This window comes from Eptatretus burgeri, chromosome 3 (assembly GCF_056783735.1).
Source record: "Eptatretus burgeri isolate ZD-2024b chromosome 3, Ebu_testis_v1, whole genome shotgun sequence".
Classification (NCBI taxonomy): Eukaryota; Metazoa; Chordata; class Myxini; order Myxiniformes; family Myxinidae; genus Eptatretus; species Eptatretus burgeri.
The window spans coordinates 145,592,527-145,611,962 of NC_140963.1; the positions used below are offsets into that span (position 1 = coordinate 145,592,527).

At 43.3% G+C, this 19,436-nt stretch overlaps 1 protein-coding gene across 19 annotated transcripts in view; it reads right to left on the minus strand.

Moving 5' to 3' along the window:
* Window positions 1-19,436, minus strand: part of RAPGEF4 (Rap guanine nucleotide exchange factor 4) — a 342,806-nt gene that overhangs the window by 198,330 nt on the left and 125,040 nt on the right. For 18 of the 19 annotated variants that reach the window (XM_085876078.1, XM_085876076.1, XM_085876077.1 and 15 more), the window contains one exon: window positions 1,614-1,667. The exons of the other annotated variant lie outside the window; for it this stretch is intronic. In XM_085876078.1, coding sequence (XP_085732204.1) covers window positions 1,614-1,667 — 54 coding nt within the window. The remainder of the gene's footprint in view (window positions 1-1,613; window positions 1,668-19,436) is intronic. 19 annotated transcript variants of the gene reach the window in all.

A 19,436-nucleotide genomic window follows, 5' to 3' on the forward strand; every position in this document is an offset into this window, starting at 1 on the left:
ATCCAGTTTGGGAATCCCGAGGCGTTGATTTTCCAGTGGTCGTGTGCACATGACAATCATTTCACTTTCACATCCATTCATGGTGTCAAACCCATCCATACTCCATGTTAGTACCCCCTTAGTCCCCAATCTGGTCCCCTCTCATCCCGGCTGGGTGTGTGACAAGGACGAATTGATTTGATTTTGGTCGAATTTATTCCATCCCATCAACATGACACACGCGCCTATCTAGGCCGAAATGTATACGGTACACTGAATGTCGGGATAACGGACTTTGGAGAATATTTTTGGGTTCTTCTGATTACTGTCTTCAGCAATTGTGGAATATGCATAATATAGTTGGTGAGATGTACACGCACAGCCCAAACAAAAGATGCCAATTCCATTTGAAACATATGGAGGTCACTTTTGACAGAAGTGTAATACATACATATTACATATATACATATCAGTGAACACTGGTTTTTTGCATTGGACACAATTCCACGATGAAGGGGTGCTTGTCCACCCATATTCATGTTACCCATTAAATATGAAGAACGATTTGAGAGCCACACTATTCTATTTCTATGTGACCCAATCACCAACTTGGCTGATCATGTTTGAATATTTTGCTTCATTACTTCACGTATTACTCCAATTTGTGGGCAATTTGTTGGCTTTCACTGCAGGCAGGTCGGTGGTCTGTCTTCTGCCGTCTTCTCTCTGGCCTTGCCCCCCCCACACTGTCTGAGATATGTGAGATAGGGCTTGCAAACGAACATCCAAGCAGCTTGTAGAGTGCTCGCCAAGTGGCTTGAGCACTCACATAAGCACTCCGCCAAAACGGTTCATCAGGAACGGCGGGATCGACAAGTGATTAGCAATCGCCAATCGGTAAAATGAAACACCTCCCGGAGATTGTCAAACAATGTCCAAATTGGACACATGAACACTTTTTTTCGCAGTCAGAACAGCTGCCAAGGTCAATTCCACAGTTTAAATTTCGTAATTCGGCTCAGATTAAGAGATTCCCGAGGTTCTTTCATGTGCGGAAATGAAATAATGCCACGAACGCTGGCATCTCCGGGCGTTTAGAAGCATAGCAATATACCGAGCGATCCGCAGCTGTGATGAATAGGCATTCGATAATATGAGCGAGGAAAGTGAAGGAAAAAAAAAAACTTTATCGTGAAGAAATCGTTACGGCCTGTTCGTCAAGGCATTGTTGAGCCGGCCAAACAAAATGGCGGATTAAGTTCCCAGCAAGGGACTGCGAGGTGACCAAGGATGGCGCTTTGCTAAAGGATAATTAAATACGGCCATTAATTATCTTCAATAGGTGTGTTTTAATGAACCCAAACACCCAATTTTCACTCATGCACTTCCTTGTTTCAGGCTGCTGGGTTTCATGGATTTGTAGTTGTGGAGGACACACACACACACACACACACACACACACACACACACACACACACACACACACACACACACACACACACACACAATTATAGAAGTTCAAAGTGATTATCACACAAAATTTAATACATTTGATAATAGAAATTTAATACAAAATTTAATACATTTGAAAATAGATTTCCATTTGTAGAGGTGTGAAATGTGTAAAGGTTTACCTGTCTTATGGGTTTGGTTGCTTGAGGAGGCACATAATGTTTTAAAATGGGAGTCTGTAAAACATTCAGCATCATGAGGTGAAATAAACGTGAACCTCAGGACCAATTGACAGCATATAACTGCAAGTAAGATAGATCACATTAATAAAATAGAAGTAAAATGTAAAGTTAAAAACAAAACCTACGGAATCAATGTAGAATAAGGATGTGTTTATCGGACTTATTTTACACAGTACACATATACAAGCCATGCGACGAGACGGCCACACAAGATTCATGAAATACTTGGATTGAAGAGGCAAAGCAAAGGGCTATTTCAGTGATACCAGCTCCATTACAATTCTCTGAGCATGGTCATGGAGTTCAGCCAAGGCAAGTGGAATGTGGACGCAACCCTCAGCGCAAGAGTGGACGTAAGGTGCCTATCTCAAAACATTGCGTGAATCATGTAGCAAGATTTAAATTAATATGAATAAATTAAACTTAAAAGGCCCCAGAAAGCTTCAATGAAGTTTTGCCTTCCTAAGGTGTCCACCTTCTTCTAGCCTTTGCAGAAAATTTGCAAACACATTGATCATGAAGTAGAATTCTCACCATAACAAGAAGTTTCAGAGTAAAAAAAAAAAAAAGACGACTACAGAAAATAACTAGGTAAAGCAAGAAGTAAAAAAAAGAGAAGATGAGAAGGATATGGATAAGAATCTATTGCTAAAAAGAGCAGCATCCCTCCATCACACTTTATTCTCAAAGATGCCTGATGTCATGGAGTGAAAAAACACATGGTACCATTGGAAAGGTAATAATCATCGATTCACTTGCTTTGAAAGCAAAATAATCGATTGACTTCGAACAAATATTCGGATCTGTTTCATCATAAAAATGCCTGTTTTAAGAGTCCATCTTTGCAGGATGAAAGAAGCAACAGGACGTGGAGCTTTCAATGCAGTGTTCCAACAATACTGTTTTTATTATTCTCCAACAACAGCAACCATTTAGAACAAGTAAAAAAAAAGACAAGCAATGTCATTGCCCCCGTTGTTTTAGTAATTCTGTTGTTTGGGGTTCAAGGACAAGTCCATATTTATGTACAACTAAAATAGTTGCCAGTCGACCAGTCGGCCATCTTTGAACAATGAATTTCAGAAAATTCATTAACAAGCTCAAATGAGCTAACATCCTCGTCCTCTTAATAATGACGTCATAAAAACGAATATGACGTCATTGTGATGTACCAGGTTTGCGATAAATTATCTGTGCTAATGGCCGGCTTGATTCCCGCAAACAAAATTCAAACAGCTTGCCTAGTTTCGGAGATAATGGTATAGGCGATTTCCATTAGCGGAGATATTTTGACGTCATAACTTTTTTTTCTTGGAGGAACTTTCAAAATCTGAGATGGTTAGTGTCTGCACAGGGTATTTTTACATATATACGCCAAGTTTCAGGAAGTTTCGATGAAAACTGGAGGCTGTGAAACAAAAAAGTCCACAAGAACAACAACGTGAGTAAGACTTAGAGATCCTCCACGAGGATCTAAAAATCCCTCAACACAGATTCAAAATATTAAACAATTCTGGCTGCCAAACCATGCGTCCGATCAAGTTGAAATTTAACACACGGAGTCCCCCCGACTACTGGATCATAGCTGTGATGTTTCATGTATATTGATGAAGCGGTTCAAGTGAAATAATTTTTTTAAGATTGTCTTTCAATCCAATATGGCTACCAGATCATGTGGCCTATTAAATATTTGTGAACACCTTGGTATCTCCAAGGCTTGGGGAACATGTGAGTGAAGTTTCCCCTCAATCTGTCAAACATTCTGAAGAAGTTTTTAAAGGTTTATTCTCAAAAAAACATCAGAGCTGCCAAACCATATGATCTATGACGTTATAGGTGGAGAACTTTTTGTTCCTCATGGATAGATGAACATACCTGTAAAGTTTCGCCTCAATCTGTTCAGCTGTTTTGGAGAAGATTTTTGATGGTTTTTATGTTAAAAACAATATGGCTGCCAAAACACGTGACCAAAGATATCATCAATCTTTCCTTCCCATACAATTTAGCCTGAGATGGCCCTCAAAAAATTCATGCTGATTGGATAAAGCGTTCGACGTGTGCAATTATGACGTCATAAAAAAATTAGCATGGACGGACTACGTACGTACGGACAATCCGAAAACATGATGCCTCCAGTGGTTGTCAGCGGAGGCATAAAAAAGTCTTAAAGGGTCTTAGCCACGTGGGAAGTTTTATGTCTCCGCTGACAAAGTCGCCGGTGACATGTTTTCTGGTTGTCCGTCCATCCGTACATACGTCGATGCTAATTTTCTGTTTTCTCTGCAACCACTTATGTTCCACAACCCACATGTTCCCCAAGCCTTGCGGATACCAGGGGCGTTCATGAATTATGAATGGGTCACATGGTCTGGCAGCCATATTGGATTGAACAAAAATCTTTTTTTTTAATTCTTTCTCTTGAACCACCACATCAATCAACGTGAAATGTCACAATTATGATATAGTAGTTGTTGTTGTGGACCATACTCTTGAACGGAGCATTGGAACTGCTGAAGCAGTTTTTCCTTGGCTATTTGGCACAATCTGGACAGGTCACCACTCCAACCATTTATTGGAGCACAGCCGTGCCACTGACGCTGTGCCCCTTTTGCCAATACACCGGTACTCATTTCGCCAACCTCAGGAAGACAAGCCGAGTCAACCCCACCTGATGTTAAGTCAGCAGCCAATGGGGCTCGAACTCAGGAACCTAGGAGTCCCAACTCAGCCACCCGAACCACTAAGCCAACACCAGGCTTATTGATCTAGTAGTAATGGGGAATATGTTGTCATGTCAATGGCTCAACTAACATTGAGCTCGTTGTGGTGGGAGATTAAAATCCCGCTATGTACCGAACAGTTTTAACTCCGGTTGAGACGTTCCGAATTATGGTTGACTACGCACACGTGGTTGTGAGGAGACACGAGAACCTTAGCTCTTGTAAAACCAACGGGTTTATTTCCCGTAATCCAAACGAGAAGAACCAGTGGATAGTGAATGCGAGGAGATGACTACTGGTTGGGATGGGAAAAAGGGAATGCAGTTAAATTATATACAATGAGAATAAAACAAGTCTGAAGATACAATGGTTCACGAGCGGTATTTGACGATGTTGATTGTTTCAGAAGTCAAGGATGAGACAATGTGATAATGTTTGACCAAGTTATAAAAATGATCAACATGATGTGGTACGAATGACAGGTTATTAGCTGCAAAATGTCGGAAACCCAGTTTCGTTCAACAACTTTAAAAATTTGACCTTTGCATAACCTTTCAAGGTCACAAAACAATGTTGTGGACATTAAAATAAGGAAGCAGGATACGTGCTATAGTTTAATGGAGTTAGTTCGTTGAAGAAGGTCGAAAACCCGGTTCGATTCCCATAACTTTGAAAATTTGACCTTTGTGAACTTTAAAGGTCAAAGGTCAAGGATTATGACCTTTGGTGCAAAACTTCTTCTGGAACATTCCAAGAACAATATAACGTCATATAGGCTATATGGCTTTTCGCATTCCTCGGATTATCCAAACTTTGATGAAATCAGCGTAAAAACAAACTTGAAGGGGGCACCACGGGCAAGGTGTTCGAGATAGAGCAAAATGGTTTCAAGACTTTAGGTGGGGAATGACCTCAAGATTATGCATAAAAATATTGTCATCCTAGCTCTCAAAGTTTGGGCGGCCGTATGATTTTTATGTCAAAATTCGCAATTTTCTAAGTTTGTGACCTTGTGACCTTGACCTTGGGACGGAAATGAAAAAAATCGAGCTCTGTGGGGCTATGCAGGTGCCATTGGGCTAACCAAATACCAAAACCACTGCCAGATTCGACAAACCCCTCGGAGAAGATGGATTTTTATGTCAAAATCGCAATTTTCTAAGTTCGTGACCTTGTGACCTTGAGACGAAAATGAAAAATCGAGCTCCGTGGGGCTATGCAGGTGCCGTTGGGCTAACCAAATACCGAAACCCCTGTCAGATTCGACAAACCCCCTCAGAGAAGATGCAAATTGATATCGGCTACCCCCTAAAAACACATGTTTTTTGGGCGTGGCCCTGCCCATAATGGGCGCACCACGCCGATTTTCAGGAAAATACAACTAGATCATGATATAAACCTCCCACCAAAATTTTTATCAGGATCGGATCAAACCCCACGGAGCTATGCTCGGGACAGACAGACAGACAGACAGACAGACAGACAGACAGACAGACACACAACAATAACGAATATATTGGTCACTTATTTTTTTCGTGAAAATATTTTTTCATGAACCAATAAATCTAAAGAAACTAAGGCGCATCATTCCGGACTCAATCACAGATGAGAAAGGGATAAAACCCAGTGGCTTCAGCTGCTGGTGGACGAGCTGGTAATTATGAGGCGAGCAGACGATGGGGAGACGAGCAGACGATGGGGAGACGAACAGGCGGTGATGACACAAGGTGGATCCAGGGATGATGAAGAACAGTGCAAGGCACGATGAAAACAGGCAGAGGCAGGAAGGCAGATGATCTCCTCAGAGAAAACTCTCCTCACAATTCGTTCTTCTCAGAGCCTTTTTTTCTCCTCAAATCTCCAAAAACCACAGATGCCCCAAACACCCAATTAGGCTCCTCCTTCTTCTGGGGCAACAAAAAAAACTCCACCCTCGGAGGTGATCCAAGCTCCGACCTTCGGGAGGCAACAAAACACTCCTCCCCTTGCTCTCGAGGCAATCAAAGCTCCACCCCTGGAAGCATTCGTAGCTCCACCACTCTCTTCCTCTCTTGCCTAGCAGAGCCCCAAGCCGCTCGATTCCACCCGGTGAGACATTACAAAGGGGTTTTACAGACAATTCCTTTACCATAATCCATAACTAATTATTACCACGCATCACCCCGTGTATGGTGCACATTCAAACAAGACATTCCTTAAGCTGACATGTCCCTACTTATTACATAGAGATTGGCTAACTACTCGTACATGGACCACGCCATTCTATACATTCCTACCTGCTCTATGGTAGTATCTAAGACCCCTTCAAAACCAAGAATACGTTTTATATTTCAACTTGATCGGACACATGGTCTGGCAACCAGAATTATTTAACATTTTGAATCTGGGTTCAGGGATTTAAAACAAACATGGTAAAAGTATGTATAATGATGGAATAATGTGTGCAGAGGCATAAATGGTGATGTCATGACGTCAAAGAGTGCCCTTCTAGGTTTCTATGCCATGTGGAACCTTTTTCTTTGCCATGTGGGACCTTTTTTCTCTGCCGCTAACAAAGATGAGCAGAACCTGGGGAAAAAAAAAAAAGATAAACTTCATTAATTGATTCTATTTGTCACCCTCTTAGCTTGGAACTGAGGTGGTTTACCAATGGGGGGCCTTTTGATTACGAGTGGTGAATCAGTCATAATCAAATAGTCCGTAATCAAGTGTTATCAAGTCAAGTGTTCCAATAGTCATCATCAAGTGTTTTTGCAGAAGGCTCTCAGACAGAGGGTCTCATGGGATGTATGGGGTCTTCGGGTACTACGGGTTCCAGGCAATTGCTAGACAGACGAAAAGACCAGACCCACCAACATACAGTAATTGCGAATCTTCGATCTTCGAAAGGAACAAAAAAAGAGAAACAGACAGAGGGATGAAAACATAACCTCCGCCCATCTTCAGTGGCAGAGGTAACAAAAAACTGTTCATGATAAATACTATATATTCCTTTTCGCCCCATCTTTCAATAGTGAAGAATCACTTGAAAATATATATAAATTCTCATATCCGAATCTTCACCAAAATCGAATCAATTAGTCCTTGTCAAACACCCAACCACCTGCCCACCCAATTTCGTCCGGATCCATCCACAACTTTTTGAGATATCTTGCACACAAAGAAACAAACAAGAAAAAGACATCGTACAGAGCACGATACTTGCAAAATCCACCCTCCTCTCCAAAGTATGCCGTGCATACATTAAATTGTCCATTTCATTCAGATTAGAATTGACAATCTTAATCAAAGCTCAGGTGAAGCGGATGAAAATTGATTATTTTTCAGATTGAAATTAATGATTTTCGTTTGACCCTGAGTTGACCATTGACCTTTTCACCTCAAAAATAGTTGTTTTTCCAATTCAGTAATGCGCCCTGCAATTGCTGCTTAATGTTCAGGCTAAATCAGATGAAATTTGATTTTAGAAGTTTAACCTTGGGTTGACCTTTGACCTTTTGACCTCAAAAATAGTTGGTTTCCCAATTCAGTGATGGACTGCAATTGCTGCATAATTTTCAGGTTAAATCGGATGACAATTGATGATTTTTTTAGACGAAATTTGATTTTAGATATTTGCCCATGAGTTGACCTTTGACCTCAAAATCAATAGGCTTCTCAGTTGAGACTACCCCCACAACTTGGAACAGTTTCATGACGATCGGTTTAGAATTGTGACCTGTAGGCGATTGACAAACAAACATACAAATGAAATTGCCCGTTGAGCAAGGAACTGCAGGAATAACTTTGTCATATCTCCATGATCTCTGAAAAAACAAAAACCTGGAAATCAATTTGGTTCTTATAAGTCAATAGTGCTACTGTTTAATGAGTTATAGCACTTAGTTTGGTCATGATCATAACTTGGAAGTCAATCGGACTTGAAATGGCGTTTTTAATCGCTATTTGAAAGTTTTGACCTGACCCCCCTGACATTCGACCCCCGACCGCTAAAGAAGGGTGTTGGTGTGACACTCCAATGAGACATATGGTTGGATGCAGTATTGGAAGATGCACATTTTGGATTTGGTTTGAAGTCGATACGACCATTTTAGCGGACGTTATTGCAAAAATAAGAATTTCGGTTTTTCGGTGACCTTGACCTTTGACCTATATTCACCAAAAACGACAAGTGTCTAAGTCGGACCATGGCTGACGTCTGTACCCAGTTTGGTCATGATAGCTGAAATGGTGTGGCTGCTACAGGGTAAACAAACAAACAGACAGACACACAGAATGACACGCACAACCGACCAACATAATTACCGAAATCTGAAGGATTCCGGCAATTAACAGACAGAATAACAACAAAAAGACGTCGTGCGGAGCACGATACTTGGAAAATCCACCCTCCTCTCCAAAGGTTGCCATGGATATGTCAAATTGTCCATGAAACTTGATGATTTTAGAAGTTTGACCTTGAATTGACCTTTAATCTTTTGATCTGAAGTTGGTTTCCCAATTCAGTGATGCGCTGTGCAATTGCTGTTTAATTTTCAAGTCAATCAGATTAAATTTGACAATTTTTCAGATTAAAAATTAATGGTTTTAGAAGTTTGAGCTTGAGTTGACCTTTTACCTTTTGACCTCAAATAGTTGGTTTCCCAATTCAGTGGCAGAATATGCAAATCTTGTTCGAATTTCAAGTCAATCGGATGAAAAATGACGATTTCAGAAATTTGACCTCAAGATGACCTTTGACCTCAAAATCAATAGGCTTCTCGGTTGAGACTTCCAAGACAGCTTGGTAACGTTTCATGATCATCTGTTTAAAATTGTGACCTGTAGGCGATAAACAGACAGACAGAATAACAATATCGACGACCCAATATATTTGAAAAATCTTAGATTTTGCAAATAACAAGACGATGACGTCATGCAGAGCACGACACTTGGAAAATCCATAAAAACATATTTGACCTCAAAAATGATTGGCTGGTTTAATTCAGTGACGTGATGTGCAAATCCTCTTCAAATTTCAAGTGAATGGGATGAAAATTGAGGATTTTAGAAATTTCACCATAGTTGTTGACCTTTGGCCTATGTTGACCTCAAAAATAATTCACTAGTTGAATTCAGTGACCTAAAATATAAATCCTCATCAAATTTCAAGTCAATTGGATGAAAATTGAGGATTGTAGAAATCTCACCTAAGTGGTTGACCTTTGCCCTATGTTTACCTTTTGAATTCAAAAACAATCGGCTTCTTGCTTATGACAAACTCTACCATGCGGTGATGTTTCGTGAAGATCGGTTTAAAATTGTGACCTGTCGGCGATAGACAGACAGACAGAATAACAAAATCGACTAACCAATATACTTGAAAAATCTTCGATTTTGCAAATAACAAACAAACAAACAGAAAGAAAGGAGTGAAAACAGAACCTCCTTTAACTTCGGTGGCGGAGGTAACAAGGAATCGATCAGGATAAATACAACAGCCATTGCAAACACCCACTCAACAAGGCATGGCCAATAAAGAGTGGCAACTTCTCACATCGTTTCAAGGAATTTCATTTCATTCGTACTATACAATACTGTACAGCCTGGTGTTGGCTCAGCAGTTAAGGTGGCTGCCTTGGGACAGAAGGGTGCTGAGTTCAAGCCCCTGTCGGTTGTTGAATCAACACCAGGTGGGGTTGACGGCCCGTCGTCCTTCCGGGGGTCGGCGAAATGAATACCAGTGTACTGGGGAAATAACCAGTCGGAGTAACCGACATCGCAGTGGCCACCCATCCAGGACTGTACTCCTTGCCAATGAAACTGCCTAGGCAGCCCGATGCGCCTTTGCGGTGTGAAAGGAATGCTATTGTTATGCAATACTGTATACCTTCTAAATCATACCTGTGGTGGCCAAATGATACAATGGAACAAGCCTTGGTCCAATTTCATGGTGTCTTCGTATCATAAACACATATTGCACTCTTAACTTTACAATGTGCTTCAAGTTTGTGATTTGTTGTTGGTGACATAATTATGTAATCCACAAAGGTCGACGTTTATTGTGGTTGCACATTAAATAAAAGAAAGCCCAATGCAATTTGAGCCACAATTTTTCTGACAGTCCCAAATTCAAGAGAGCCTAATAGAGACTTTTGTGGGATAACCAGTGTGGAAAAAAGATGTGGTGACAGGGAGTGGCCAAAAACATAGACCGAGAAATCCGACAGGATTGCTTTATATCCCCAACACCAGACTCCTTTCACAGAATGAGACGTTCATCATCCTCAATTACATTGTTGTGATGTTCTAATGGGTCACATTGTAATCAAGGGAAGCACGGAGCATTCCTCCCTTTACATGGAACGGTTTCTCTGTATGCATCTTCAACACAGGGACTGAAAATTCATTTCTCAAATTCTAATGGATGAAATCGGCTGCAAATTTCACAAAGGAAATCCTTTCTACGTCGCGGTAATATGTTCCAAATTTCAGCAACGTCCGTCTCCACATTCCTGAGTTTTTAACGAAAACCCTCAAAATCAACGTCGGTGTCTGTCAGTGTGTCCGTCCACTCAAAATGTGTTGGCACTCAAATCTCAAAGGCTATATATTGAAACTAGCTGAAACATGGAATATACATCGGCTAAACCGTCGAATTAATGGCTTTCAAAATAAATTCCACCAATGTGCCATAGTTTTTGTTTTTTTGCTTCCACATACTTTTTGCTCATTGGAGCGCACCACAAAAAAACTTGGACATCGAAAAAGTTAAACTCCAGTGGTAAAATAGTCCAACGAAAGGGCTCATAACTTATGAACTGTTGCATGAAAGTTCGTGAAATATTTGAATATGAATGCAAAGACACTTGTTGAGACTTCAAAGTTATCCACAACCGCATAATTAGGGACTCTGTAAAAGTGGACTTTAGAAAAAAATACCACCTTTTTTCGGGTGCTCTAATTCCAGAAGAAAAGTGGCTGAAACATGGAATACCGTATGTAATACAGAGAAACCATTCCATTGTTGAGAAAAATGCCAGGGGCATAGAAAAGGACCCTTTAGATGGTATGTGCCATATGGCAAACTATACAAAAGAAGGGACATTTCATGGCTTGTAGAAAATGCCAAACTATAGGAAAGATAGAAAAGGGCACCCTACACATATATCGGTTAAAACGCATCATTATGTAAAGTTTTTTGTGTACCTTGAAAACGAAAACACATAAGATAATGTATATGTGTGTGATTAATTTGTTTAAAATGGGCGCCCCTTTTCTGGATCTTTCGAGAGCATTACTTGGTCCCTCCTGAGAACACAAGGGTCGTACAGCATGCACATGATAATTTTAAATGTCACTTCTTTTCTATCATCGAGCATTTTCCACAACCTATAGAATTCCCTTTAATTTCTATACTGTGATGCATAGTGCATACCATATAAAGGTGCCTTTTTCATGTCCATCCATCCATTGGGACCATACTTTGCACAGAGCGTCGGTGCTGCTGAAGCAGTCTCTTGGGCTAATGGGCACAATCCTGAACGGGTCGCCACTCCGACGCAGGATACTCAAAATGGCACAATCGTCCCAGCAAGCTGGTAATCATTTTGGCCGACCTCAGAAAGATGACAGGCTGAGTCAACCCCACCTGGTATTAATTTAACAGCTGAGTGGGATTAGAACTCAGGACCCTTGGATCCCAATTGGATCCCAAGTCAACCACCCTAACCATTAAGCCAACACCAGGCATATTGTGTTGTTGTTGGTTGGAGAACCGATTATAATCATCTTCATTCCCAATAAGATAACTGTGCCCTTCTAACGGTGCGGTGCTATAGTAAGGCAAGAGACAAAGCTTCTTGGTCACAAATCATGCAACAATGGCCGTGATGGGACACAGTTTGTCTTGTACAGATGATACACAGTTCGGCTGTTTTAATATCTGTATATGTACATAATATATCATATGTGTTCCATGACTTTTAAAAGGATAGTGAGTGTAATTCATGATTATATATATATATATATATATATATATATATATATATATATATATATATATATATATATATATATATATATATATATATATATATATATATATATATATATATATGTATATAATCATGAAATACACTCACTATCCTTTTAAAAGTAATGGAACACAAATGATGTTATGGAAAACCTAACAAGCCTTGGTCCGATTCAACTTCACATCTTTTATGTCCATCCTATCGAGAACGTCAAACATTGACTCCTCGTTTCTGATTGGTTGTGGATATTATCTGCCATTGCTCAAACAGCCAAAACTGCTTTTCGGGTTTAGTAGTTAGTGTTGTCGTGCTTGTAATTGTTGTTCCAACACATACCACAAAGTCTGATATCAATTAAATAATATGTCCTGAAGGACTCATCACTTTACAAATCCTGTTTTCATATAGGTCCCAGGACACCCACTTGTTGTTTCACAAGCGATGTCATGCATTGATGAAAGGCTTGGTTGCAGCTGCTCACATCAGGGTATGAGATGGAATGTAAGGCTCAAAGAACTGAACTGGTGCTTGCTTGATATATCACAATGACTGCCAGAACCCTTTCTTAACATCTTGTGAACTTCATGTGGTCAACGAGTCAACTTTTATACATCCACCAATCTATTTTCAAGGTTCCTGGTCCCCTTGAACCTTAATCTGGTAGATTAGTGAAAATTATCTCAAGGTGTGGGTGTTGTCTGTACTCTTACACTTTCTGATGACATTCCCCACTCATGACTTATGGATGGCTCAGATGGTTGAAATAATTCTGATGTCGGTGCTCAACTGACAACCAATTATCATTCCTTGTTGATGACACACTGAACCTGAGCAATAACACTGTTCCCCAACTATATAATTTGTCTGTTTATAATATATACAGATCCACAAAGCAGACACGTATGGGAGGAGTGTCCTGTGATTATTGATTGCTGAGTGTACACACGTCTGTGCAGTCCAAATCATGAGTTTGCATCCATCCATCCATCCATCCATCCATCGGAACCAGACTCTGTGCAGAGTGTTGGTGCTGCCGAAGCAGTCCCTTTGGCTATTGGATACAATCCTGGAGAGTCAGGTTGAGTCTGTGGTTGATCAGTGCCCCAGGCGAGATACACTTCTAGTCTTGGGGGATTTCAATGCATCGACTGGAACTGATAGGGATGGTTATGAGACGTGTTGGTCCCCATGGGTCTGGAACTATGAAGCTGAATAGGACTAATTTCCTTGACTTTGCAAGAAGTCATGGAATTAGGGTGGCCGGTTCATGGTTTCAGCGCCCACAAGCTCATCACTGGACTTGGTATTCCAACGCTGGTGGTGTGGCAAAGGAGACTGACCATGTGCTCGTTGATGGTCACTGGAGGATGATCCAGAACTGCAGGGTCTACCAGAGTGCTCAGTTCCTCAATACTGACCACCGGCTTTTTGTAGCAACTCTTAAGTTGCACCTGAAATCCAGGAGAATGGTACCATCCCAGCCTCGACTGGATGGTGGCAAGCTCAAGGACGAGAAGGTAGCTGAGGAGTTTGTGAACAACCTGAGTGGAGACTTGGGGGGGGGTCTGGGTGCTTTGTGAGATCCTGAAGAGTTGTGGAGAGCTTTCAAGACCATCATCCTTGATTTTGCCGGTGGATGTCTTGGAACTCACTGAAGGGCAAAGAATAATTTTATCTCTCAAGGGACTCTGGATACCATTGACCAGAGTCGCAGGACCAGGCTGAATGGCAGAACTGAGCTGTTCAGGGAGCAGAGGCGTAAAACTGTACGTGTGATAAGGGTGGACAAGGAGGCCCATATGTGAGGAATCTGTGAGGGGGTAGAGCATCACCTGTGGTCAAGTGATTCTCGTCCTGCTTACAGGGGAATTCACGCATTGTGTTTATCCAAGCCCATCCCTCAGTGTATTGCAGTTAGAGTGGAGGGTGATGGGCTCTTGACAGAGGAGTCCGAAGTGAAGGCCCGCTGGGCCGGTTACTTTGAGCGGTTGTACCAGGCTGATCCACCAGATGTCGAGTTGGACATCAGGGGTGTTACAATAACTGCTGCTGACCCTCCAATCAACTGTGGTCCACCTTCGCTTGTGGAAACACAAATTGCGGTGCACCGGTTGAAATGGGGGTAATGCTCCTGGGATCAGTGGCATCCATGCTGAACTTCTCAAGGCTGGTGGAAATGTTGCACTCATGTAATTACATGCAGTTCTGTGCTCTGCTTGGAACACAGGCATCATCCCAACTGACTGGAAGAGGGTCCTTGTTGTCCCTCTCTGGAAAGGGAAGAGTGATCGCCAAGAATGAAACAACTACCGAGGGGTGACGCTGCTCTCAGTGCCGGGCAAGGTCTTTGCTCGGATAATTATTGATAGGGTTCGCCACCATCTGCTTGAACACCAGCGTCCAGAGCAGTCAGGATTCACACCAAAGGAGGTCAATGAATGACCGTATCCTTGCACTTCGGGTCCTCACCAAAAGCACACGAGAGTTTCAGCAGGGGCTGCTTGCAGCTTATGTTGATCTCTGTGAAGCGTTTGATTCAGTGAATCGGGATGCCCTCTGGAGGATTCTTGGTCTTCATGGGGTACCTCCAAAACTGATCAATCTGATGTCTCAACTCCACTCTGGTACTGAGAGTGATATGAGATGTGGTGGTACCATCTTCGACTTATTTCCATTTGTTCCTGGGGTTGGTCAGGGGTGTGTTCTGGCTCCCACACTTTTCAGCACTTGTATGGACTGGATTCTCGGGAGTATGTCGGAGAGATCAAGCTGCGGTGCATCGTTTGGGAATGTTAAGATCTCTGACCTGGATTTCGCAGATGATGCAGTCATCTTTGTGGAGACTTTAGACATCCTCTTGGGGGCCCTCGAGGTGCTGAATGAGAGTCGGAGCCGCTGGGATTACGGGTTTCCTGGGTCAAAACGAAGATCCAGGCTTTCAATGACATCTTGGAGGCTGCTGTCCTGTCTGTGCCTGTTTGTGGTGAGGATGTTGAGGTCGTGGAGAGATTCACTTACCTTGGCAGCGATATTCATGTCTCTGCTGGCTGTGAGCCAGAGGTCAACAGACATCTGGGTCGGGCCTGGGGAGTCATGGATTCACTGGATCATGGGGTGTGGCACTGCCGGGAACCTGTGCAGGAGGACGAAAGTCCGAGTCTTCAGGTCATTGGTGCTTCTCGTCTTGCTCTCTGGATGTGAGACTTGGACTCTGACCAGGGATCTGAGACAGAGACTTAATTCCTTTGGTAACAGGTCTCTTTGGAGAATCCTTGGCTAACGCTGGTCGGACTTTGTGTTCAACGAGCATTTGATAAGACAGACTCAAATGAGATTTGCATCTACCTGGGGGATGGCCAGACGGTAGCCCCTGGAGTACCGGCAGAAAGTGGACGCATCGACGCGCTGCTCTGGCGCATGCTCCCACACCTGACCTGACCTGACCCTCCCCCCCCCCAACTTTCCCTCAAGTCCTCCTATCAAATGCATGTCCACAACACCCCCTTCCACTCCCCACTAACCCCTCTCCCCCATCCTCCTCCCTCTCTCCTCCTTCCCGGAATGTATCATGACGTGTGGTGAGGCCTCACTCTCCCCACTCATTATTTTCCCTCCACCCCTTCTCGTCCCCCTCCCTCCGAAGCCACCACACTCCCACCCCACCTCCCCACTCTGTCTCAGTATTCCCGTCACAGAAGCGACGGGTTGTATTTTCTAGTTTATGAATTAATGTATAGATCACAACTAAAATTCAAACACAGTCAACATACTGTAACTTAAACAGCACTTTTATGCTTTCAAAACAACCACTGGTTTGCCTTTATAATCCCAACATAAATCGAGGACCAAGGTGGAGTTAAACAAGAGAGGGCAGTAGGATCACAGAATGACCAGAGGATCAAAGGGGAACAGGGAACTAGTCAAACTAGTTCTACTAGTCACAAACTAGTCAAACTCTTGGAATATGTCTTTCAATCCTGACAAATCTCACACTCTCATGATGACTCTCCAAAAGGACCATCTGGAAAACCCCTCCATCTACTTTCTCAACAATCCTATTGAAGAAGTCCTTTCATTCAAGCTGTTGGTCCTCACTATCTGCTATGATCTTTCCTGGGAAAGCCACATTTCCAACCTGGCCTCCAAAGCCAGTCACCGACTGGGAATCCTCCATCGTGCAAAATCCTTCCTTGGTACACCTGAGTTTCTAACCACTCACAAAGCTTTCATCGGGAGTCTGGTAGCATACTACTCCCCTCTGGGGTAGTACTCCTGCATCACACCTCGCTCGGCTGCACACTGTGGAAATCAAGGCATTTATGATCATTGTTATCTCCCGCAATGAGGCTGAGTCTTTGGGCCTCTCACTCTCTCACCGCAGGCTGCTCGGTGGTCTTTCTGTCTTCTACCGTCTCCTCTCTGGCCTTGCTCCCCCCTCCCCCCCTTGCTCTGTCTGAGATATGTCTCCCCCATATTTCCACAGGGTGCTCAAAGCCTGCCAGCAACCCCCTTCTGGTAAAACTACCAAAATCCAGAAAAGTCACATGTGGCAGGGATATATGATGAAGAAGCTGGGGGCATGATTATTATGCTGGGGGCGTGGTTATTATGCTGGGCGTGTGGTTGATAGCAGAGGGGCGTGGTTCAGGGATCAATGACCATGGCAACAGTGGCGGCTTCGGGGACAAAATGGAACAAACTTGAGAGAATGATGGACATGTGCACGAATGCAAAGACAACGCAAGGGGTAATCACCGATGCGAGTGTTACGGTGAGTGTGATTTAATAGGGATGAGTGACGGATGGAAGCATAGGCGTGAATATGGAAAAGGGGAGTGATTGTAAGGATGAGTGACGGGTTGTCACTAGTGCGTCCTGAGGTTCGTGTACTCTGTGTGCTCATGAAATGGTCACACAATGCGCTCGCGCCTGTTACGTGTGTGACGGTCACATTTACAGCAAGCCCTTGTCTCCCCGGTGAACTGGGGCAGGCAAAGGCAGGATAACAGATGTGAAATATGCTACGTGCTGTGAAGATGGGAGAGTGTTCTGTTCAACAAGGCGTGTGATGTGATTGAGGTTGTTGTCTCATGTGCAGCAAAGTCCTGAATATTGGTCACAGCGTGGGAGACGAGGAATGCTTGTACGCCATCATCCTCACTCCATAATTCACGAGTGCAAAATATGACGCTGAGATATGCTGTCGCAGCCTCTATCACTCCTATGGGGGATTTCTCAACGTGCAAAACGAGTGACGTGTACGATCCCGAGACTTATGTGAGTGACTCGTTGCGTCCCCGCGGAGAGTCCGCGATAGCCCCAAATGACGTCATAGATACATCATCAGTCCACAGGACCTCATCCCCACAGCCGTGTTGATCGTTCCATGTGAACAGCACCACACAATTGCAAACAGCACTGAGCGTGAGGAGTGTGAAATGTGAATGTATGAGATTCGAACCAGGTGCCTTCTTTGACCGGATCTGGAGCCTCCATGATGGTTTCCTGTGAACGGCGCTATAAATAAACCATGCCGAGCACTGTATAACCGTACAGAGCGCCGTGAGTTTTAAATGTGATTTTAAAGTGTGAGATTCGAACCGGGTGCCTCCTTTGACAGGATCTGGAGCCGCCCTGGAAGGACTGAGGTACCCAAAATGACTGAGCCAGTAGACTGATAACCACTCTTGCCGATGATACTGGTCTCGACTCACTCCAACATCAGAGTGAAGCACGGTGAGCCGGAAAACCATGCGGAAGCATCGATTTTTACGCCATTTTTTTCCCAGCAATCCCAGCGGCTGATCCATTAGTTTGCAAATTCTGGCCGAACCATGGTTTGTGAAGTTCACAAAAACAATTATGTTGTACATGGGACTGGGCTCGACGTTAAATGTACGGTCTGGCTCTCGGCTCCTTTGAGCAGTGCACCTAGCTTCTCAGGATAGAAAAACTCGATGTGGCTAAATCTGTTCGATTTTATGGTAAGAGGAAAAAAGAAGCCGATCCTTCGGAAAAAGGGTCGGGCTAATGCTCAAGGGTGATTCGCAATCACTGCCGAGACAGTGACGACAAGAATCACTGCTCACCTTCACTCTTTCATTCCTCTTTTTCCCCGCCTCTGGAATAAACTAGCACACCCTCTTCAATCCCACTCTTCCCTCCAGGTCTTCAAAACAGCTGTTCACCACCATCTCATGTCTTCCCCCATCCAAAACCATGATCTTTCCTCCCCCAGTTAATCCACCCTAAACCCACCTCCTTCAAATTCCCTGTTTTCCTTCCTGAAAGTCCCTGTAGTACCACCTTGTTCACCCCATGTATTCCGCCCCATCCCTCTCCCTTCCACAGTTCTCTTAATGTCTGTGTTCCTCGACCACCCCTTTTGTCTCCTGCCTTGGTATGTGTTCCGTGTCGTAGTTCTTCCACGTGTTTTGACATGGTATTCAAAAAAACCCCCCAAAAAAACCTCTACGTGGAACAGGCTGGGGTAAGGAGGAAGGTGACGGAAAACGGAGAGTCCACCAACCTGCCTCATGTGGTGGTCGAGAAGCAGACTTGGGACCTTCTCCTGAGATATGAAATCAACATGAAGAGCCTTGAACTCGTTTGCCTCCAAGGGAGCAAGGAAAAAAGCAGCTGCACCTAACCACAGTGTGGACCCATACTCCTTGATACTTCAGATGAAGGCCTTGTACACTGTAAGGAACTGAGTGCCTCAGAATGGATTCAGCTCTGTGGAGAATACCCAGTTATCCATGACCTTTGGAGGTTAAGTTGGAGACACGGTCCACCCACTATACATTCAATGACAAAACTTTGTTAGGGTGTTGCATGCTCCTTATCAGCACATTCGAGTCACCGGAAACTTTACTGATGGACCCTTCGACAATGACTCCTGACATTACAGCGAGGTCATGAAGTCCTGCCTCACCAAACATCTTGCCAATTGCAGACATCACGTTGCAGATTGTGTGGAAGTTCCCCTTCATCAGCACGATGTTTCCAAATTTCTCTGGGAATCTCCA